We start from the raw sequence: 25,609 nt of genomic DNA, 5'->3' as shown, positions 1-25,609 counted from the left end.
AGCTCATTCTTTCAACTCATATGTATTCAGAGTGACCCGTACTATCACTGTATTCATTTTCAAGGCATTTTACTGTATAGTTTTGGAGAAAACTAAAAGCAAATTCACCCAAAACATCAAACTCCATTGTTGCACTTACACTTTTTCCCATTTTCCAAAATTCATAAAAGGTGTTCCTATATAGGTTAGCTCATTCTTTCAAGTCATATGTATTCAGAGTGACCCCTACTATCACTGTATTAATATTCAAGGCATTTTACTGTATAGTTTTAGAGAAAACGAAAAGCAAATTCACCCAAAACATCAAAATCCATTGTTGCACTTAAACTTATTCCCATTTTCAAAAATTCATATAAAGTGTTCCTTTATAGGTTAGCTCATTCTTTTAATGTATATGTATTCAGAGTGACCCAGACTACCACTGTATTAATTATCAAGGCATTTTACTGTATAGTTTTTTTAGAAAACTAAAAGCAAATTCACCCAAAACATCAAAATCCATTGTTGCACTTACACTTTTTCCCATTTTCCAAAATTTAAAAAAAGGTGTTCCTATATAGGTTAGCTCATTCTTTCAACTCATATGTATTCAGAGTGACCCGTACTATCACTGTATTCATTTTCAAGGCATTTTACTGTATAGTTTTGGAGAAAACTAAAAGCAAATTCACCCAAAACATCAAACTCCATTGTTGCACTTACACTTTTTCCCATTTTCCAAAATTCATAAAAGATGTTCCTTTATAGGTTAGCTCATTCTTTCAAGTCATACAGTATTGTTCAAAATAATAGCAGTACAATGTGACTAACCAGAATAATCAAGGTTTTTCGTATATTTTTTTATTACACACCCCTTTCAACTAATTCAACTAATTGCGCAATTGCACAGCCTTAAGAGCGTGCATATCATGAATGCTGGGTCTTGTTTGTTTTCTGACAATCTACTGAACCTACTGGTAACTTGTTTGCCACGTAGCAATAAAAAATATACTAAAAACCTTGATTATTCTGGTTAGTCACATTGTACTGCTATTATTTTGAACAATACTGTATGTATTCAGAGTGACCCCTACTATTACTGGATTCATTTTCAAGGCATTTCACTGTATAGTTTTTGAGAAACTAAAAGCAAATTCACCCTAAAAAAATGCATCCTAGCAATTGTAGTTTGTCCCATTTTCCAACACTCATAAAAAGGTATGCTTTATAGGTTAGCTCATTTCTTCAGTGGACATGTATTCAGAGTGACCCTGACTATCGCTGTATTAATATTCAAGGCATTTTACTGTATATTTTTTGAGAAAACTAAAATCAAATTCCCCCCAAAAAACTAAATGCATCCTAGCAATTGCACTGTGTCCCATTTTCCAACACTCATAAAAAGGTTTCCTTTATAGGTTAGCTCATTCTTTCAGTGGACATGTATTCAGAGTGACCCTGACTATCAATATATTCATTGTCAAGTTTTTTTGTGAAATGAGCTAACCTATAAAGGGTTCCTTTATAGGTTAGCTCATTCTTTCAAGTCATATGTATTCAGAGTGACCATAACTATCGCTGTATTCATTTATAAGGCATTTTACTGTATAGTTCTTGAGAAAACTAAAAGCAAAATCATCGAAAACAACAAAATGCACGACACTCCTCCGCTGCCCAGTGGATGGCGATGGCTCTACCAGGTTTTGGGCAGCCGGGAGGAGTCCCCGTTCTCTGCTCCTCCCCTTTCCGGGGGATGGCAGCAGGCTCGGGCCCCTGGCGAACGGTGCCATCTCCTCCGCTCCCTCAAGCGTCCACGGCGGCACACTGCCTCGCCCTGCTCGATGGCACCGCAGACTCACCACAGCGACAAGTTATCTTCAGCAGCGCGTCCCTCCTTCCTCCCAGGTTTCGGCACCAGTGTAACACTATAAAAGCTTCTGAATCTTGGGAAGGAGGCGGGAACCAGCGGACATTCAAAATAAGCTTTAATAATAAAATTAACACAAAACAGCACGACAGCCACGTGCGGACGGCTGCAATTCAACCTAATGGAACTTAAACAAGAGTTTCATCAAGACTGAAAAACCGAAATAAGATGTGATAGGGATTATTTAACCTATATTATGACATTTCACAGATACAAATGCAAATATGTAATTTTTTATGCAGTGAAACAAAAACCTAATATGAGAAGATGATTTAAGGTGTACGCATCAGTGTGCAGAAGACAGTCAATAATTGTTCACAGGTGTTGAAGCCACACTAGGCACTGTTGTGCAGTCTGATGGGATATACAACAGTATGCCCAAAGTGCTATTATTCCTTAAGATGCACAAAGTTGTTTTCTAAAACAAGAAAGGCAAAAAAAGAAGAAGAAAAAACCCACAAATAAATGTATAATATATATAAATATCATGTATTTATATAAAATGCATAATGTTTATAAAAGTACAAAGAATATGATAAAATAAAGATTAGTAAAATTAAAAATTAAAAAATTTGTGTTGTCACCTAGCTTACCATGTGTAATCTTGTTGTATCAATGGATTTTAATTGAGATTGATCATTCTAAAATCCGTTTTAATACAATTATAATCGATCAGTTACATGTAAGGAGAAACAAGAAATTGCAGCTAAGCAAACCTATTCAACAGACTTATGATTATGGGAAACAAACAAAGCAAAACAAATAATTGCTTTTCAAGCATAATCACCATTAACAATACAACAACCTCAGGGCTATAAAAGCAAAGACATAAGAAATTTAACTAAAAATTATAAACCATGGACACAAATAAGGACTTCTCAGAGGTAATTAACCTAATCATTTTCTATGGTTAAAATTAAGATTTGAACTTAATTAAATGTGACACTAATAATTAAAATGTAAGAAGAGGTTGAGTGTATCAGGAGGGTATTTCCTATTTCCACCTTATGGGTGTTTGAAAATTGGTAATGGTGCAACTGGTAGAATGAATTTTTATTTTTAAGTGATTTTGCCATTAATCTTATTCAAAACCATACAGTCAAAATAAAAAAAATATGATCATCCCACCCCTATCAGGAATGCTGAATCCCTGACAATTTTCAAGCGACAGCTGAAAGTTCATCTCTTTCAAAACTACTTGGCTTCATCGAAAAAAAACAACAACTCTATTTATTCCTTCTTTTTCTAGCTTTTACTTATTTGAACAATGTCTAAAACTTGGTATTACAAGCACTTCCTGTGTCTGTTTGCCTCTAAGAAGAATCACTTTATGTATCCCGAAATTGTGAGTCGCTTTGGATAAAAGCGTCTACAAAATGACTAAATGTAAATCCATCCATCCATCCAGCATCTTCCACTTATACGGGGCCGGGTCGCGGGGTCAACAGTCTAAGCAGAGACGCCCAGACTTCCCTCTCCCAAGCCACTTCTTCCTGTCACGCTGTCAGTCTCTTTTTTCCTGGGTGTCCCCTAGTGAGCTCACTTCTCCTTAGGCACTTCACCATAGGCACTTTAATTCCGCTAGTCTGGTCGTGTCGTCACAGTAATTGCACTCCAATTAAATCGCACAGGTGCTGACAATCCTTTGTCATTAGTCTCCCTATATAGAGCTGTCTTTCTCTGTTGTCTGTATGGAGTCCTTATCCTATGTGTCTATGCTCTCGTCTCCCGAGACTTCACCTACCTTCTCGTTCCTCCGAGTTTCCCGTTTCATCCGGTTCCCTCTTTTGGTTTGTTTGTCTATCAAGACTGTTTATTTTGTATTTACCCTTCTGTTAATAAAACCCATACCTTGCTATTGGATCCTGCCCTCTCCGTGTGTTTATCCTAAACCCAACCGTCACACTTCCAGGTCAGCCAGGAGACATAGTCCCTCCAGCGTGTCCTAGGTCTTCTCCAGGACTCTGCTTCTGCTTTGAAAATGAATCCAGTGATAGTATGGGTCACTCTGAATACATATGATTTGAAAGAATAAAGCAACCCTAAAAGAATGAGCTAACCTATAAATCAACCCTTTTTATGAATGTTGGAAAAGGGGAAAAAGTGTAAGTGCAACAATGGAGTTTGATGTTTTGGGGGAATTTGCTTTTAGTTTTCTCCAAAACTATACAGTAAAATGCCTTGAATATTAATACAGTGATAGTACGGGTCACTCTGAATACATATGACTTGAAAGAATGAGCTAACCTATAAAGGAACACTTTATATGAATTTTTGAAAATGGGAAAAAGTTTAAGTGCAACAATGGAGATTGATGTTTTGGGTGAATTTGCTTTTAGTTTTCTCCAAAACTATACAGTAAAATGCCTTGATAATTAATACAGTGGTAGTCTGGGTCACTCTGAATACATATACATTAAAAGAATGAGCTAACCTATAAAGGAACACTTTATATGAATTTTGGAAAATGGGAAAAAGTGTAAGTGCAACAATGGATTTTGATGTTTTGGGTGAATTTGCTTTTAGTTTTCTCCAAAACTATACAGTAAAATGCCTTGAATATTAATACAGTGGTAGTCTGGGTCACTCTGAATACATATACATTAAAAGAATGAGCTAACCTATAAAGGAACACTTTATATGAATTTTTGAAAATGGGAATAAGTTTAAGTGCAACAATGGAGATTGATGTTTTGCGGGAATTTGCTTTTAGTTTTCTCCAAAACTATACAGTAAAATGCCTTGAATATTAATACAGTGATAGTAGTGGTCACTCTGAATACATATGACTTGAAAGAATGAGCTAACCTATATAGGAACACTTTATATGAATTTTTGAAAATGGGAATAAGTTTGTGCAACAATGGAGATTGATGTTTTGCGGGAATTTGCTTTTAGTTTTCTCCAAAACTATACAGTAAAATGCCTTGAATATTAATACAGTGATAGTAGGGGTCACTCTGAATACATATGACTTGAAAGAATGAGCTAACCTATAAAGGATCACCTTTTATATATTTTGGAAAATGGGAAAAAGTGTGTGCAACAATGGATTTTGATGTTTTGGGTGAATTTGCTTTTAGTTTTCTCCAAAACTATACAGTAAAATGCCTTGATAATTAATACAGTGGTAGTCTGGGTCACTCTGAATACATATACATTAAAAGAATGAGCTAACCTATAAAGGAACACTTTATATGAATTTTTGAAAATGGGAAAAAGTGTAAGTGCAACAATGGATTTTGATGTTTTGGGTGAATTTGCTTTTAGTTTTCTCCAAAACTATACAGTAAAATGCCTTGATAATTAATACAGTGGTAGTCTGGGTCACTCTGAATACATATACATAAAAAGAATGAGCTAACCTATAAAGGAACACTTTATATGAATTTTTGAAAATGGGAAAAAGTGTACAGTATTGTTCAAAATAATAGCAGTACAATGTGACTAACCAGAATAATCAAGGTTTTTAGTATATTTTTTATTGCTACGTGGCAAACAAGTTACCAGTAGGTTCAGTAGATTGTCAGAAAACAAACAAGACCCAGCATTCATGATATGCACGCTCTTAAGGCTGTGCAATTGGGCAATTAGTTGAAAGGGGTGTGTTCAAAAAAATAGCAGTGTCTACCTTTGACTGTACAAACTCAAAACTATTTTGTACAAACATTTTTTTTTTTCTGGGATTTAGCAATCCTGTGAATCACTAAACTAATATTTAGTTGTATGACCACAGTTTTTTAAAACTGCTTGACATCTGTGTGGCATGGAGTCAACCAACTTGTGGCACCTCTCAGCTGTTATTCCACTCCATGATTCTTTAACAACATTCCACAATTCATTCACATTTCTTGGTTTTGCTTCAGAAACAGCATTTTTGATATCACCCCACAAGTTCTCAATTGGATTAAGGTCTGGAGATTGGGCTGGCCACTCCATAACATTAATTTTGTTGGTTTGGAACCAAGACTTTGCCCGTTTACTAGTGTGTTTTGGGTCATTGTCTTGTTGAAACAACCATTTCAAGGGCATGTCCTCTTCAGCATAGGGCAACATGACCTCTTCAAGTATTTTAACATATGCAAACTGATCCATGATCCCTGGTATGCGATAAATAGGCCCAACACCATAGTAGGAGAAACATGCCCATATCATGATGCTTGCACCTCCATGCTTCACTGTCTTCACTGTGTACTGTGGCTTGAATTCAGAGTTTGGGGGTCGTCTCACAAACTGTCTGTGGCCCTTGGACCCAAAAAGAACAATTTTACTCTCATCAGTCCACAAAATGTTCCTCCATTTCTCTTTAGGCCAGTTGATGTGTTCTTTGGCAAATTGTAACCTCTTCTGCACATGCCTTTTTTTTAACAGAGGGACTTTGCGGGGGATTCTTGAAAATAGATTAGCTTCACACAGACGTCTTCTAACTGTCACAGTACTTACAGGTAACTCCAGACTGTCTTTGATCATCCTGGAGGTGATCATTGGCTGAGCCTTTGCCATTCTGGTTATTCTTCTATCCATTTTGATGGTTGTCTTCCGTTTTCTTCCACGTCTCTCTGGTTTTGCTCTCCATTTTAAGGCATTGGAGATCATTTTAGCTGAACAGCCTATCATTTTTTGCACCTCTTTATAGGTTTTCCCCTCTCTAATCAACTTTTTAATCAAAGTACGCTGTTCTTCTGAACAATGTCTTGAACGACCCATTTTCCTCAGCTTTCAAATGCATGTTCAACAAGTGTTGGCTTCATCCTTAAATAGGGGCCACCTGATTCACACCTGTTTCTTCACAAAATTGATGACCTCAGTGATTGAATGCCACACTGCTATTTTTTTGAACACACCCCTTTCAACTAATTGCCCAATTGCACAGCCTTAAGAGCGTGCATATCATGAATGCTGGGTCTCATTTGTTTTCTGAGAATCTACTGAACCTACTGGTAACTTGTTTGCCACGTAGCAATAAAAAAATATACGAAAAACCTTGATTATTCTGGTTAGTCACATTGTACTGCTATTATTTTGAACAAAACTGTAAGTGCAACAATGGATTTTGATGTTTTGGGTGAATTTGCTTTTAGTTTTCTCCAAAACTATACAGTAAAATGCCTTGATAATTAATACAGTGGTAGTCTGGGTCACTCTGAATACATATACATTAAAAGAATGAGCTAACCTATAAAGGAACACTTTATATGAATTTTTGAAAATGGGAATAAGTTTAAGTGCAACGATGGAGATTGATGTTTTGCGGGAATTTGCTTTTAGTTTTCTCCAAAACTATACAGTAAAATGCCTTGAATATTAATACAGTGATAGTAGGGGTCACTCTGAATACATATGACTTGAAAGAATGAGCTAACCTATAAAGGATCACCTTTTATATATTTTGGAAAATGGGAAAAAGTGTGTGCAACAATGGATTTTGATGTTTTGGGTGAATTTGCTTTTAGTTTTCTCCAAAACTATACAGTAAAATGCCTTGATAATTAATACAGTGGTAGTCTGGGTCACTCTGAATACATATACATTAAAAGAATGAGCTAACCTATAAAGGAACACTTTATATGAATTTTGGAAAATGGGAAAAAGTGTAAGTGCAACAATGGAGATTGATGTTTTGCGGGAATTTGCTTTTAGTTTTCTCCAAAACTATACAGTAAAATGCCTTGAATATTAATACAGTGATAGTAGGGGACACTCTGAATACATATGACTTGAAAGAATGAGCTAACCTATAAAGGAACACTTTATATGAATTTTGGAAAATGGGAAAATAAGTGCAACAATGGAGATTGATGTTTTGCGGGAATTTGCTTTTAGTTTTCTCCAAAACTATACAGTAAAATCCCTTGATAATTAATACAGTGGTAGTCTGGGTCACTCTGAATACATATACATTAAAAGAATGAGCTAACCTATAAAGGAACACTTTATATGAATTTTGGAAAATGGGAAAAAGTGTAAGTGCAACAATGGATTTTGATGTTTTGGGTGAATTTGCTTTTAGTTTTCTCCAAAACTATACAGTAAAATGCCTTGATAATTAATACAGTGGTAGTCTGGGTCACTCTGAATACATATACATTAAAAGAATGAGCTAACCTATAAAGGAACACTTTGTATGAATTTTGGAAAATGGGAAAAAGTGTAAGTGCAACAATGGATTTTGATGTTTTGGGTGAATTTGCTTTTCGTTTTCTCCAAAACTATACAGTAAAATGCCTCGAATATTAATACAGTGGTAGTCAGGATCACTCTGAATACATATGATTTGAAAGAATGAGCTAACCTATAAAGCAACCTTTTTTATGAATGTTGAAAAATGGGACACACTGCAATTTCTCGGATGCATTTTTTATTTGGGGTGATTTTGCTTTTAGCTTTCTCCACAACTATACATTAAAATGCTTTGAAAATGAATACAGTGATAGTCAGGGTCATTCTGAATGCATATGATATGAAAGAATGAGCTAACATATAAAGGAACACTTCTTTGTGTAGGAAACTGGGACAGTGCAATTGGTAGAATGCATTATATATATATATATATATATATATATATATATATATATATATAAATATATATATATATATATATATATATATATAAATATATGTGTGTGTATATATATATATATATATATATACACACACACATATATATATATATATATATATATATATATACAGTCTTGTTCAAAATAATAGCAGTACAATGTGACTAACCAGAATAATCAAGGTTTTTAGTATATTTTTTATTGCTACGTGGCAAACAAGTTACCAGTAGGTTCAGTAGATTGTCAGAAAACAAACAAGACCCAGCATTCATGATATGCACGCTCTTAAGGCTGTGCAATTGGGCAATTAGTTGAAAGGGGTGTGTTCAAAAAAATAGCAGTGTCTACCTTTGACTGTACAAACTCAAAACTATTTTGTACAAACATTTTTTTTTCTGGGATTTAGCAATCCTGTGAATCACTAAACTAATATTTAGTTGTATGACCACAGTTTTTTAAAACTGCTTGACATCTGTGTGGCATGGAGTCAACCAACTTGTGGCACCTCTCAGCTGTTATTCCACTCCATGATTCTTTAACAACATTCCACAATTCATTCACATTTCTTGGTTTTGCTTCAGAAACAGCATTTTTGATATCACCCCACAAGTTCTCAATTGGATTAAGGTCTGGAGATTGGGCTGGCCACTCCATAACATTAATTTTGTTGGTTTGGAACCAAGACTTTGCCCGTTTACTAGTGTGTTTTGGGTCATTGTCTTGTTGAAACAACCATTTCAAGGGCATGTCCTCTTCAGCATAGGGCAACATGACCTCTTCAAGTATTTTAACATATGCAAACTGATCCATGATCCCTGGTATGCGATAAATAGGCCCAACACCATAGTAGGAGAAACATGCCCATATCATGATGCTTGCACCTCCATGCTTCACTGTCTTCACTGTGTACTGTGGCTTGAATTCAGAGTTTGGGGGTCGTCTCACAAACTGCCTGTGGCCCTTGGACCCAAAAAGAACAATTTTACTCTCATCAGTCCACAAAATGTTCCTCCATTTCTCTTTAGGCCAGTTGATGTGTTCTTTGGCAAATTGTAACCTCTTCTGCACATGCCTTTTTTTTAACAGAGGGACTTTGCGGGGGATTCTTGAAAATAGATTAGCTTCACACAGACGTCTTCTAACTGTCACAGTACTTACAGGTAACTCCAGACTGTCTTTGATCATCCTGGAGGTGATCATTGGCTGAGCCTTTGCCATTCTGGTTATTCCTCTATCCATTTTGATGGTTGTCTTCCGTTTTCTTCCACGTCTCTCTGGTTTTGCTCTCCATTTTAAGGCATTGGAGATCATTTTAGCTGAACAGCCTATCATTTTTTGCACCTCTTTATAGGTTTTCCCCTCTCTAATCAACTTTTTAATCAAAGTACGCTGTTCTTCTGAACAATGTCTTGAACGACCCATTTTCCTCAGCTTTCAAATGCATGTTCAACAAGTGTTGGCTTCATCCTTAAATAGGGGCCACCTGATTCACACCTGTTTCTTCACAAAATTGATGACCTCAGTGATTGAATGCCACACTGCTATTTTTTTGAACACACCCCTTTCAACTAATTCAACTAATTGCCCAATTGCACAGCCTTAAGAGCATGCATATCATGAATGCTGGGTCTCATTTGTTTTCTGAGAATCTACTGAACCTACTGGTAACTTGTTTGCCACGTAGCAATAAAAAAATATACGAAAAACCTTGATTATTCTGGTTAGTCACATTGTACTGCTATTATTTTGAACAATACTGTATATATATATATATATATATATATATATATATATATATATATATGTGTGTGTGTGTATATATATATATATATACACACACATATATTTATTTATATTTATAGAATGCATTATATATATATATATATATATATATATATATATATATATATATATATATATATATATATATAAATATATGTGTGTGTATATATATATATATATATACACACACACATATATATATATATATATATATATATATATATATATATATATATATACACACACTGAAAATCATTAATATTGTAATTTATAATCTCTAATAAACGATTTAAAATGATTTATGTACAACACAAACGTTTATATACAATAATGAGTTAAAATAAGCGAAAGTATAAAGGAAACGTGTGTACGACTGCTTCTTTACATGCATTTTGACTGCTCTCAGCACCCGTACCGTAAGTGCATGATTACACGCGCAAAGGAAAAAAAAGTGCGGCTGGCTTGACCGTGTATTTTCAAAGCGCGGCTGGCTTGACCGCAGTGCAAATAGTTACTTTCCCTGGTAACGAGTTACTTTTATTATAGAGTAATTCAGTTACTCAGTTAGACTCAGTTACTTTTTGGAACAAGTAGTGAGTAACTATAACTAATTCCTTTTTTAAAGTAATGTTCCCAACACTGCTGATAGCTGATTTTGCAGCTAGGAAATGTAGGCGTGTGCCTCTGTAGGGCCTCTGACAACTGATGGTAGTGAAAATCTTTAATATAGTTCTATAGAATAGCAGAACGGTCTCTTTATAGAGATGTAGTCCCTCTGTTGAGTAATTTCTACTGTGCAGTTATGCATGGTTATTTGCAGGTTAAAATGTGCACTTTAAAATTCATACTTCATAAAATTCATACACTTATACTGTTATTTGCACTAAACTTTTTTGCACTTTTAACTTTCTGTGTTCACATTGTTCAGTTCCAATTATTCATTTGCAGCAGTTATTTTGGAAGTAAAGAGAACCTATCTAAGAAATTCTGAATGGTAGTTATTTCTTTGGTTGGTGGTGGGTGGGTGGTTGGTTGGGGAGGGGGGCACCACCAAGCATTTGTGCTTAGGGCACCCAAATGGCTAGCGCCGGCCCTGATAATAGGAAGAGCCAGCATCAAAAGATCAATTAAATGTATCACTATGAATGCTAACCTGTCACAAGCTAGTTATTCTTTTGCTAACTTTCCTCATCTCCTGCTTAAAAGCCAGAAATATCTTCAGATGCTTGAGAATCATGATCTAGTGAGCTTTTGCCCGAGTTTCTTTTAAATTTACTTTTGACTTTTGTCTTTCTAAAAAAAAATGTATATTTAAATGTTCAACTGTTTAAACTTGAACTAGAGCTTTTCGTTACAAACAGTGTTTGATAATCTTTAAATGCTTTGTGATGTAATGCACATTGAGTTGATTCCAGCTTCATCTTCTCTTCTGCAGGTGTTTGGGTCCTGCTGCAGATGAAGGCTGTCAGTATGTGACTGGAATTGTGGGTAAAAACCCGTTACTCCTGAGAGAGCTGGATCTGAGTAAACATGAACTAGGAGACACAGGAGTGAATCAGATCTCTGCTCTACTGCAGGATAAACACTGTACACTCAACACACTGAAGTGAGTATCTTACATCATTTCACATGTTACATGACTAGTAATGTTACAGTCCTCTATTTTAATTCTCATTTGAGTCCGGCACCACGTTATAAAGCTTAAAAGAGGCAGGACATGTTTAATATAACTCTGATTATATTTGTCTGAAAGAAAAAAATTCATATACATCTAGGATGTCTTGAGGGTGAGTAAATCATGGGGTAATTAACATTTTTGGGTGAACTATCCCTTTAAGTGCACAGGGGTGGAGAAAATAATGTGAACACATTAGAAATAGACAGTATTTTATTAAAGTGTTTACCATAATTTGCCTTTAATACAGCTTAGAATAGATTCATACAACTTTTGAATAGACTTCAGTTAAATTTAGTCTCTAGCTTCTGCTGTGACTGCTGAATGTGATCATGTTTACTGACTACAAACTGAGGATTGAAGACGAATTGAAAATTAGTCAGTCTGGTTTCCACTGTCACTTCTGGGTCTTCCTCTGGGACAATGGCCAGGGTTTTTTGGTCAACTGGGTCTCTGAGTTTAGGTTAGAGGAGGTTATGAATGAAGGATGAGTTTCTCTGCATCTGGAGAGCATCAGTGCTGAGGATCATTTCATAAAGTTAAAGATATTAATAATAATAGCTCAGAACTCACTTTCAGACAGCAGCGAGTGCGTGAAATAACTTCTGTTTGAGATCTGATGTGGATTATGATCACCTTACAAGGCTTCATATCATCTCTCTGTCATCAAACACCAGATTAATGAATGTGTAACACAACTGAACAGAACCGGTCCAGACTGGGCTTTATTCTGTGCAGGCATTGCTTCTTCAGTCTGACCTGTTTCAGAGAAATATTACTGTACTTCACATCTACACACACAGACAAACCTACAGTTTTATTTAGATGTGCAAAGTTGAATCTGTGAAGCAAAGCTGATCAAGTCACTGGACAGAGCAGAGCGAATGCATTTACCTTGTAGTGATGTGCAGACCAGAATCAGTTTAAACACAAATACACAGCAGTCAGGACTTTTATTTTAGACAATATGCTCAGTTTTAGACAAAAGATGAAATAAGAATTATATGACAGAAATAAAAAGATATGAAAGATTTTAACACCTTTCACACAAGGTTGTGGGGAATTAAAACTTCATTGTATTTCTATCAAGAATCAGCAGAAATTGTACATAAATCATGAGAAGTGTCAATTATTTGATTAAATGAACAACTTATTTGTTTTTCTGTTTTGAAGACCAAATTGTGGAAAATTATCCAAAGATGTTCAGACACTCTTCCTCTGTTTTTGGTTTTATCAAGACATTGTGACTTTATTAAATAGTTTTCTTCTATCTTCTCTCTTTCTCTCAATGTAGATTAAGATGTTGTGATTTGACAGATGAAGGTTGTTCTGCTGTGACTTCATGAACATAACGTGTCTGATTCATTGTGTTTTCTCTTTCTGTCTTCAGTCTGTGTGCATGCAGTATTACAGAGAAACAGTGTCTCATCCTGACTTCAGCTCTGAAATCAAACCCATCACACCTGAGAGAACTGAACCTGAGCAGGAATGAACTACTAGGAGACTCTGGAGTGAAACACCTCAGTGATCTACTGATGAACACACAATTCAAGCTGGAGAAACTACAGTTAGTATCATTATACTCTACAGCAGTTACAGTCAGATTAAAGATTACTGTTTACTTTCAGGAAAAGAAAAGGAAAAGGATGTGACGTGTGGCCACACACACACCATGAACAGACACACGCACACTCTCTCTCTCACACACACACACACACACACACCATGAACAGACACACGCACACTCTCTCTCTCACACACACACACACACCATGAACAGACACACGCACACTCTCTCTCTCTCTCACACACACACACACACACACACACACACACACACACGCACCTTGAACAGACACACGCACTCTCTCTCTCTCACACACACACACACACACACACACTCTCTCTCTCTCTCACACACTCACACTCACACACACACACACACACACACACACCTGCGGTGCTGAGGAACAGTTGTGGTTCAGTTCTTGCTCAAGGGTCTCATCTCAGTCAATCACCGGAGATCACAGTAATCCAGTTCATTAATGGACCAAAATTATTATTATTATATATTATTTTTTATTCACTCAGACCTGTACAGTAAAGAATGAAAAAAAAATGTCTTTAGGTAAACTGTAATTCAGAAACATAATTTTTTGTCTTTAAGTTGTAATTGAGAAACATAATTTTCTTGATTTCTCACATTTAAACTAAATTTTCACATTTAATGGTATTTTAAGTAGTTCTGTAGTTCATCCTGTGTCTACTGTTCATCTTTTTTCTTCTGTTTTTGTTTATGGTCATAATAAGGTTTTTGGTAATGTTTTATTTATTGCACTGTATGTTGTTAACACATGATGAATTACTCACACATGAACATAACGTGTCTGATTCATTGTGTTTTCTCTTTCTGTCTTCAGTCTGTATAGATGCAGTATTACAGAGAAACAGTGTCTCATCCTGACTTCAGCTCTGAAATCAAACCCATCACACCTGAGAGAACTGAACCTGAGTCTAAATGAACTACTAGGAGACTCTGGAGTGAAACACCTCAGTGATCTACTGATGAACACACAATTCAAGCTGGAGAAACTAGAGTTAGTATCATTATACTCTACAGCAGTTGCAGTCAGATTGATTTATCAGGGTACATCATTTATTTCCAAAATGAATGTACCCTTGTGATCTTTAAAGGTGCCATCTGTAATGTTTGGCAAAAAAAATCAAGTCATACTCCACATTCCATACCAGATGGGGGCAGTATGCCTCAATAAAGTGAATTGGTCTACTCTAGAGTAACAAACGAGAAACGGCATAGTCTCTATGCTCCGCCCCTACCTTCACAACAACACTACAGCCATAGCCGAAGCCTAACTGTGCGTTCACACCGCCGGCGTCTAGAGCGTCAAAAATCGCTCTTGCCGCTCTGCTCACAACGCTGCAGAAAGATTTGTGAGCGCTCAGGCGCTCTAACGTAGATCGAATGCTTATTTTGTATTTAAAGCTGGTTGATCTCGTGCAGACTAACCACAAGGAGTTATAAGTTAACCTCATTAAATATTGTTGCGGACAAAATATTATGATCCTTTACTTAAAATGAACAATCTCAGACACCTTGGTCCACGTATCACTTTTAATTATTTTTTTATGTCCCTGTAGGCAAACAGGGACACATGATAGATTAATACCAACGCTAAACAGCAATAATCAACCTGTCCTTTATTCTGCTTGGGAACTAATGTGCCAACTCTCAAGCATTCACCGTGAGACACACACAATTCACTCTTTTCACACGCTTTCACGCCACACATCAATTTTCTCACGCACAGAAAAACCACGAAGCAAACAGGACACAGAGACCAACAGACTAGACAGAGCAGGTTAGTTATGATATAATAAAATGGGTAACGTTAAGTTATAGCTAGCTAATTATCAAACGCAGCTACGGTTAGCCATCGCTAACATTAGCACGTTTATCAAACAGCCTTCGATACATTTCTATGTTATAACTTCCCGAAAACAAATACACAAACATATAAAACAAACTTCTAGCGAAATACTAACAGCATCTAACTTACCAATCCAAAAGAAATGTTGCAAGTTCAGAGTCGAACCTCATTTCTTTCAGGTCCATCAGTTGTCTCCAGCGATTAAAAGCAGTGCCGATGTTTACTCTGGTTCGGCTCCTTTTCTTATCGGATTTGATTTGTGATTCCGAGCGCGGTTGTTTCCCTGTAGCGGGTGGTGGTCTCTTGCCAAGGGCTTGAGCCATCCTTTCTCTCTCTTCCCTGAACTGAAATGAAGTAGTGGGCTGTACTTTCCACATGATTGACATCAGGTTCAGGCACGCCCACAAGCCGTGCGAGTTATTCGTGTATTGCAGGTTGGCTGGTGGTTATGTTGCCCGCATACATAATGTCGGGCCGGGGCTAGTAATGCTAATGCTAATTAAGGTTGATATCTCTGCAGCACTATCACTTGACATTTTTTTAATGACATCATCGCCCTTATTTCTTCTCATTCTTTTGATGCGTGTAGGTCATGTTATGGATATTTTTACCTCAAATTTTGCATATGGCACCTTTAACGAAAATAACTATCACTTTCTCTCATAAACACATCTCTTCTCTCGTCTGATGATGTGAAGGAGGGAAAACCTGTCAGTCTCATGAGATCACAGGAATAGCAAAGTATTATCAGCTTTTCATCAAAAACTCATGAATTCCTGACCTGCAGTTTTGTTTTTAAAGCTGTTTCACTCAGACATGCATCACGATAAGAACAAAATATAATCACAAAATCTTGTACTTGTTGACTGTAATCTACAATCTTAAAATATCTTGAATTAAATTTTCATTTCTGAACAGAATTTTCTTTATTTGTTACATTTAAAATAAATTTGAACATTTTAATGTTATTTTTAAGATGCTTCTTTAGTTGATCCTGTATCTTAATTATATTATAAATCACAAACTCCTTTTTTTTTTTGGTCTGACTAAAGATTCTCTAGACTTGAAATGTAACTAATATCCTCAATATCCTAGTTTTTATGGCTGTGTAATTATTTATTTATTGTTTTCAGGTTTTAACATTTTATTTATTGCACTGTATGGTGTTAAGACATGATGAATTACTCACACATGAACATAACGTGTCTGATTCATTGTGTTTTCTCTTTCTGTCTTCAGTCTGCGTGGATGCAGTATTACAGAGAAACAGTGTCTCATCCTGACTTCAGCTCTGAAATCAAACCCATCACACCTGAGAGAACTGAACCTGAGCGGGAATAAACTACTAGGAGACTCTGGAGTGAAACACCTCAGTGATCTACTGATGAACACACAATTCAAGCTGGAGAAACTAGAGTTAGTGTCATTATACTCTACAGCAGTTACAGTCAGATTGATTTATCAGGATACATAATTTATTTCCAAAAATGAATGTACCCTTGTGATCTTTAATGAAAATAACTATCACTTTCTCTCATAAACACATCTCTTCTCTCGTCTGATGATGTGAAGGAGGGAAAACCTGTCAGTCTCATGAGATCACAGCAATACATTTACATTTATTCATTTAGCAGACGCTTTTATCCAAAGAGACTTACAGATGAAGACAGTGGAAGCAATCACAAACAACAAAAAGAGTAATGATATATAAGTGCTATAACAAGTCTCAGTTAGCTTAACACAGTACACCTAGCATGGGATTTTAAATAATATAATAAATAAAAAGAAAACAGATAGAATAAAAATGAAAAACGAATAGAGCAAGCTAGTGTTAGAGGTCTTTACACACACACACACACACACACACACAATTGCAGAATAAATGAAAAGAAAATAGAATACAAAAAGATTAGAAAGGTAGTTAGATGTTTTTTAAGAATAGAATTAGAATAGTGAGTGTTAAAGTTCGAGGGTCAAATAAAGATGGAAGAGATGTGTTTTAAGCCGATTCTTGAAGATGGCTAAGGACTCAGCTGCTCGGATTGAGTTGGGAAGATCATTCCACCAGGAGGAACGTTTAATTTAAAAGTCCGTAAAAGTGACTTTGTGCTTCTTTGGGATGAACAATCAAGCGACGTTCACTTGCAGAACGCAAGCTTCTAGAGGCACATAAGTCTAAAGTAACAAATTTAGGTAAATGGGTGCAGAGCCAGTGGTAGTTTTGTAGGCAAACATCAATGCCTTCAATTTTATGCGAACAGCTATTGGAAGCCAGTGCAAATTGATAAACAGAGGTGTGACGTGTATTCTTTTTGGCTCATTAAAAATTAATCTTGCTGCTGCGTTCTGGATTAATTGTAAAGGTTTGATAGAATTGGCTGGAAGACCTGCAGAGAGAGCATTGCAATAGTCCAGCCTGGACAGAACAAGAGCTTGAACAAGGAGTTGTGCAGCATGTTCCCAAAGAAAGGGCTTGATCTTCTTGATGTTGAATAAAGCAAATCTGCAGGATCGGACAGTTTTAGCAATGTGGTCTGAGAAAGTCAGCTGATCATCAATCATAACTCCAAGGCTTCTAGCTGTTTTTGAAGGAGTTATGGTTGATGTGCCTAACTTGATGGTGAAATTGTGATGAAACGATGGGATATTGTTTGCAATAACAAACAATTATCAGCTTTTCATCAAAAACTCATGAATTCCTGACCTGCAGTTTTGTTTTTAAAGTGGTTTCACTCAGACATGCATCACGATAAGAACAAAATATGATCACAAAATCTTGTACTTGTTGACCGTAATCTACAATCTTAAAATATCTTGAATTAAATTTTCATTTCTGAACAGAATTTTCTTTATTTGTTACATTTAAAATAAATTTGAACATTTTAATGTTATTTTTAAGATGCTTCTGTAGTTGATCCTGTATCTTAATTACATTATAAATCACAAACTCCTTTTTTTTTGGTCTGACTAAAGATTCTCTAGACTTGAAATGTAACTAATATCCTCAATATCCTAGTTTTTTATGGCTGTGTAATTATTTATTTATTGTTTTCAGGTTTCAGCATCATTTTATTTATTACACCGTATGGTGTTAACACATGATGAATTACTCACACATGAACATATCGTGTCTGATTCATTGTGTTTTCTCTTTCTGTCTTCAGTCTGTGTGGATGCAGTATTACAGAGAAACAGTGTCTCATCCTGACTTCAGCTCTGAAATCAAACCCATCACACCTGAGAGAACTGAACCTGAGCGGGAATCAAATAAGAAACACAGGAGTGAATCACTTATGTGACGTACTGAAGGATTCACGCTGTAAACTGGAGAGATTGAGGTCAGTAACATTCACAGACAAGAATCAAAATGATGAAAATCACTTTGTTTAACTCTTATGTGCTGTTCAAGGTCTTTTGAGACCCCAAATGATGTTTGCTGAAATAAAAACTAATGTTCCCTTTATCTAAATGACAACCCTTCCACAGGTTCACAAAGCAGAACGATTACACTCGCAAAAAACAATCAATTGAAATGAAAATGTTGATTTTGTTGTTACATAATTTTTCAAAAAATGTCTGAAGAGGTGATAATCAGAAAATATCATAGATCCTTAAACTACATGAATGTGGACTTAAAACATTAATAAACTTAGTGTTATTAAAGTGTGTTTTTTTTTTTTTTTTACAAAAATGTCCTTTTGTTGGCTGTGTTCTCTGGAGAGCCCAAACAGCACGAGTGTCGTCCCCAAACGAACAGCACATAAGAGTTCAACAAAACACTTTATACTCAATATCTCATGATGAATGTCCCTTACGAAAATTAACCATGGTTTTTGTAGTTAAACCATGGTAACCACAAATTAACCATGGTTTTGCTATATTAACCATAGTTTAACCATGGTATTTGTAGTAAATCTGTGGTTTTACAAATTGCAGTCAATACGCCAAAAAACCATGGGTTACTACAGTTTTACTATAATAAAACCATGGTTATTTTTCGTAAGGGGTTTTCACATTATATTTGTGAAAGATTCTTCATCTTAATGATTTGTTTGTAAGATGATCTCTCTTCCTCTGTTTGTCTCTTTCTAGTCTTTGTGTCTGTGGCATTACAGATGTTTCTTCTTTAACTCAGTCTTTGACAAACACAAAAGCTCTGCAGTTTCTAAAAGAGCTTGATCTGAGATATAATGTGATTGAAGACTCAAAGCAGAAGCTCATTGATGTGCTACGAGACTCAAACTGTGAACTGAGGTGAGTAAACTTCACTTTGTGATATTAAAGAGATTCATTTACCTCTGATATCTGAACAAATATATACTTTCAGATATTAGTGAAAAGAGTTGATCAAATGATCATCAAGCTTTATTTCAAAGGGTTTGTGTCAGAATGAAATGTAAAGTTGATAAAAATGTTGAACACAAAGGAGGAAAGAGAAGAAAAGCAGACTGTCACAGCTTTCTACAGCAACAGCTGCTTTATTAATGAGATCAGTAATAGTGAATCATTAGAGTTTGAAATAGATTTGTTCAGATTGTAGGAAAACGCTGGTAAAATCAGAGCAGATTCAGCTTCAGCTCACAGTCGTCCAGCATCACATGATCAATGTCTCTGTCTCTTGTGTGTTTTTACTTTGACAAGCAACACGTCACATTACTTTACACTTACTTTCTGTAAGAGATAATGTACCTCCAGCCGCTTGTTATCACAGAATAAACCCGACAGGGTGATCAGGACTTGTGTCCTCCTGAAGAGACTTATTCTGGGATAACATCCGGCTGCATCTGCATTATCACACTTATTATATGCTTTCTTGACACACAAGTGAAGAATTAGACACAATTTAGATTCAGCTAAACACTTCTGCTCAGTTAGCAACAACTTGAACAACAAGACACACTTTGAACAATGTCTCCTCAAGTCTACTATTAACAGGAATCTCCTGCGGTTTGGTTTGAGGGTAAATCCAGTCAGTAACTGAGGCACAAGCTAATAGCAGTTGTGTTTGAATGAAACGAGTGAGAGCGCGGTGCTGTGATACGAGAGAAGTCAAAGAAACGCCCGACTCAAATACCGTATGACTGTGTGTTATTCTGCTGCTAATGACACACACCTAATGAATAACACACCTCCGAATGTCACGACTGACCAATCAGAATCCAGTATTCCAGCGAGCTGCGCAATCATTTCACTTATTTAATGAGACCAATACAAACATGTTTAAACTAGAGGACAAACAGCTTTAACTAGTGACACATTAAACACATTTGTGTTTGTTCCTTGTCATTTATTATATTTGGTGTACACTCGTTAGTGTGTGTTTCTCTTTTCTTCTTCTAAATGTATTATTTTTAAAACACAAATATTGTTTTATTAATACATATTCAAAATCAGGTATTGTCAGTAATTAATGTGATTACAGGACTTTAATGCAACATTTCACTCAAAATATAAACAACAAAAATGGTGATTGAAATGTTTGTACTTTATTTAACTAAATATACTTCATAATAAACTTTATGTGACTTAAGTGTAGTAACTATTTTGTACTTTATTCCACTGAACTCTGATGATCTTCTCGTTTCACCTTACAGAGTAAATAAAGTTCCTGATAGAGTTAAATCACCAGAAGCTGGTGAATGCTGTATCTCATAAAGTGAAGTGATCTTGAGAGGAGAAGTAAACATCAGCTGAAGATCCACAGAAGAGCTTCACTACTGTGTCTATGAGGAGAAATAAATGTGTGATAAATGTGTAAATGTGATCCATACAGGTGAAGAGACTCAGACTTTACAATCAAATAATGCAGCATGTGTGTTAGAAACATGATATTGAATGATTAATGTTGCTTTAGTATTCAAGCAGATGATCATTGTGTTTAATGTAAAGCTGGAACAGAGGAGGAAGAAACTCAGATGATTCTATTTTACTTTATATTTAGTTGTGTGTCTGTTGTTAATGTACATGTATCCAGTATGTAGTCTTTGTTCTGTGGATGGAGTCTCTCCTTCATCAAATCAACTAAACATTTTCACAAGTTAACAGCATTTGTGTCTTTCACTCTCCTCTGAATATACAAACACATTTACTCTTTTTAACACTTTTATATTTTCATGTAAATAAAATGCCACATACAGTTCAAAACAAGTGAAAAGTTTACTTGTATGTTTTAAGTATTATTAAACTGTTTTAAATAGAGGCTAACTTGTAGACATGAAACATAAAGCATAAATAGCTAATGCATAATTACAGAAATGTTCCCATTATATGTACAACAGGTTTTTTTTTTAAGGTTTCTAAGTTAATATATTTCTAAAGGTGCTGTACTTTCTTAATTGTGCCGCATGAGTAGTTGTTGGTCAGAGAAGTTTTGGAGCAGAAGATCTGCAGGATTCTGGAGGTTCATCATGTGGAAAGTTGATAGTTAGGTAAAGTGCTTCTGTCGTTCTCTAACATTCAGATCTGTAAAGTAAGGTGTAAAGGACACAGCTCTGATACAGAGTCATTCTAGTGTTGGACCTCCACATATTGTTCAGTGTTATAAAGCTGTTTCTGCTCTTGCTTATGCGTCTCTTGATGTCATTGTCTGTCCTCCATCATGTCTAATGATGAAGCCCAGGTCTACAAACTCCTCATTTCTACAGAGGTCTGCTCCTGTACTTTAATTGCTGAGGGGTTTGAGGTGTTCAGTGTTATCATCTCTGTTTTCTGCTTGTTGATCTTGGAGTCTAGTTGTCTGAGTCCAGATGTTTTCTCTGGTGAGGGTGTAAGAACAACAGCTAATCATCAGTGAAGTCAAGATCTTCTCTGGATAATGCTCGACTTAAACAGACAAACACTTCATGAGTCAACTGTCAGCTTTCCTTACAAGAGAGAGCTCAGACTCAGATGTTGATAAAATAATCTTATAATATTCATACACCTGACAGGTGAGTATCTAGAGTACAGTATGCTCAGTGTGTAGTGTGTCATTCAGGATTTCGTTTGGATAGAAATTAAATCCAAGCAATGGCCATTTAGTTTTATTAATGAATCTAAATGAAACCGTCAAACGGTCAGCAAATGAACTTAATGAACTTTGATGCTTGAGCAGCAAATCAGCATATTAGTATGAGTTTTATTTTTCAGGTAGCGAGCAGGACAAACAACTATGACTGAGACTGTCATACACACACTGTAAAAACATCGAAATTTTTAAGTCAAATTAACTTAATATTTTTTAGTTCAATAAAATATATATATTTTTAAGTGTCTGTTATCATACACTGTAAACCCTATTATAATAAAACGCTGTGAATGTTTAGAGTTTAGTTGTCGTGTTTCTGCTCGTTGTTGTGTGGAGAACGCTTCCACAAAAGGAGTTCATTCAGAGACACACTTCATGAGGATGGGGGTAAGTGCAACAGGACGGTAGTCATTGAAGCAGGATGGAGATGGCTTCTTTGGGACTGGAATGATGGTGGTAGTTTTAAACATCCTGACTCAGTGATATGTTGAAAATGTCTGTGAAGACATCAGTGAGTTCTGCTGCACAGTCTCTCAGTACACCCCCAGGGATGTTGTCAGGACCTGGAGCTTTGCGTGCATTGATCCTGCTGAAGGATCTCCTCACGCTGTCTGGGGTCAGCGTCATCACCTGGTCGCCGGGAGGAGGTGGAGTCTTCTGTGCAGTGGTGCTGTTTTGTTGCTCAAAGCGAGCGAAGAAGGTGTTCAGCTCGTTCAGCAGAGAGATGTTGTTGTCACAGGTCCGTGGTGGGGGCATGTAGTCCGTAATGGTCTGTATCCCCTGCCACAGGTTCCTAGTGTCTCTGCTGTCACTGAATTGATGAGCTATCCTCTTGGAGTGCTGTCTCTTAGCCTCTCTGATGCCGCGGGACAGGTTGGCCATAGCTGTTCTCAGGCCCACCTCATCTCCAGCTCTGAAGGCAGCGTTCCGTGTCTTCAGAAGTCTGTAGACCTCCCCTGTCATCTACGGCTTCTGGTTGGCCCGGACAGTGATGGTTTTTGTGACCATTACATCATCAATACACTTATTGATGTAGGCAGTGACAGTCTCTGAGTAAATGGTAAATGGTAAATGGACTGCATTTAAATAGCGCTTTCAACAGACCACATGGCCATCCAAAGCGCTTTACAATTTGTCTCACATTCACCCATTCACACACACATTCACACACCGACGGCGGTGTCTGCCATACAAGGCGCCATCCAGCTCGTCGGGAGCAGCTGGGGTTAGGTGTCCTGCTCAAGGACACCTCGACACTTGGTCAGGTGGAGCCGGGGATTGAAACACCAACCTTCCGGTTTGTAGACAACCTACATGAACCACTGAGCGACTGCCGCCCCATGAGTACTCCTGCAGGTCAGTGGTGTTATTGCATGTGGCAGCCTGTTTAAACATGTCCCAGTCAGTTGTGTTGAAGCAGTCCTGAAGAACCTCTGATGATCCTTCTGGCCACACTTTAATATCTTTGTAAACTGGTTTGGCGACTTTAATGAGTGGTCTGTATGCAGGCATTAGCATAACAGTGATGTGGTCTGAAGCTCCGAGCGGGAGGGCTTTGTAAGCTCCTCTCTGTGTGGTGTAAACAAAGTCCAAAATATTATTACCTCATGTTGGAGAGTTAATGTGTTGGTGTATTTTTGCAAACACACTCTTAAGGGTTGAAATCCCCAGCTATGATGAGAAAAGCATCAGGCCGGGTTCACACCGCAAGTTTCAGCAGAGCAGAAGCAGCGCGTTAGCAGCAGGTAGGCAGAGCAGAAGCAGCGCGCGCCTATTTTGCTTTCACACCGGCAGCAGAGGCAGCGCGCAACTGAACAGCAGATTTTGGTCAGAGTGCTCTATAATGGGTACGCATTGCTTTATTTCCCATTTAAAATACATTTAAATAAAAAGACTAGGCAAGAAGCTTTTTTAATTAATAATTTAATTGTTACTTTTGTTGGATCTTTGTTTTGCTGTCTTTGTTTTCCGTGCAGTACGTGTTGTTGATAGAAGAAAGGCCATCGCGCTATATTTGTTATTAAGGAGACTAAAAAGACCCAGATTTTGGGTTCATCCCATTAACCGACGTAGGAGAGAACATGGTGCATATTACCATCTTGTCACTGGGTTTGTTTGCATTTTCATCCCATGCATTTTCCTTCTCCTGCAAGTCTTTATAAAGTACATTGTGTGGATCATAAAGAACTTGATATTTCTCAACTTCCACAATGAGACGAGTATCGTCCATTATTGTCTTTCCAGGTGCACTCTGAAGACCACCGCCTGTGACACCACGTGCTGTTGTTTATGATTGTTAGAACGACATCCGTTCTTCTGCCAATACATAGGCCTAGTTAAAAGAATAGGACAACTACTAATAATAAATAAATCTCCAAGGCTAAGCTAGCAATATAAATTATTTAAAGTTGTTTTTGTATTTCGGCAAAAAAGTATATTTTTGGATAGAACTGTAAGTACTTTAACAGATTTTGTAAAAAATAAAAAAAATAAAATTATAATAAAAATAGAAAAATATGTGGTTTTAAATATCATAAATTTTTTATGTAATTTGCTAAGAACACAGTAGATATCATTAATGCTAATTTTGGGCAAATTTTCGTTTAAGTACATGTGTATTTTGGCCATGATCATGATCATTTTGGCCATGGTCACTTTATCTTCTATACATATTTTTTTATATTAATTTCCTTTTCGTAACATACTCTAGTTCTTGTTAAAACACCCTAGATGTGCTTTTTTTGTGCAGTTAGAGCACTTTTTGTGTGAAATCATATTTATTTTGTCCATCAAAGGTGTACTTTCACTTTAACTGAGCGTCAGCAGCGCTGCAAAAATAGACCCAGCGCCGAAACGATCGCGGCACTGCTGCTTCTGCTCTGCTTCTGCAACGCTCTGCCGCGCAGCTTCTGCGTGCGGTGTGAACGCTCTCATCTGTTAACATAGGCACCGAAAAAAATATGCGCTGCTTCTGCTCTGCTGCAGCTTGCGGTGTGAACCCGGCCTCAGGGTGTGCTGTCTGCTGCTCACTGATGTGCTGGTACAGTTCATTTAGTGCGTCGTTCCTGTTGCTGATGATGTTGAACGGGGGAATGTACACCGAAATTAGCAGTATAGCAGTGTGTTTATTCTTCCACTTTTTAAATTCTTACATTGCTTATATTTGGCATCTTTTATTTTTTTTTCTTATTTACATTTACATTTAATCATTTAGCAGACGCTTTTATCCAA

General features: G+C 36.6%; 1 protein-coding gene across 1 annotated transcript in view; it reads left to right on the top strand.

The window, feature by feature from the left end:
* Window positions 1-21,414, top strand: part of LOC127987565 (NLR family CARD domain-containing protein 3) — a 260,615-nt gene extending 239,201 nt beyond the window's left edge. The window contains exons 20-26 of the mRNA XM_052589932.1: window positions 11,684-11,854; window positions 13,314-13,490; window positions 14,344-14,520; window positions 16,612-16,788; window positions 18,537-18,710; window positions 19,465-19,626; window positions 20,967-21,414. Coding sequence (XP_052445892.1) covers window positions 11,684-11,854; window positions 13,314-13,490; window positions 14,344-14,520; window positions 16,612-16,788; window positions 18,537-18,710; window positions 19,465-19,626; window positions 20,967-21,027 — 1,099 coding nt within the window. The 3' untranslated portion in view covers window positions 21,028-21,414. The remainder of the gene's footprint in view (window positions 1-11,683; window positions 11,855-13,313; window positions 13,491-14,343; window positions 14,521-16,611; window positions 16,789-18,536; window positions 18,711-19,464; window positions 19,627-20,966) is intronic.
* The last annotated feature ends 4,195 nt before the right edge of the window (window positions 21,415-25,609 follow it).

This window comes from Carassius gibelio, chromosome B22, assembly GCF_023724105.1.
Source record: "Carassius gibelio isolate Cgi1373 ecotype wild population from Czech Republic chromosome B22, carGib1.2-hapl.c, whole genome shotgun sequence".
Taxonomy (NCBI): Eukaryota; Metazoa; Chordata; class Actinopteri; order Cypriniformes; family Cyprinidae; genus Carassius; species Carassius gibelio.
The sequence above is the reverse complement of the archived record's forward strand: the minus strand, read 5'-3'. Positions and strand labels throughout refer to the sequence as shown.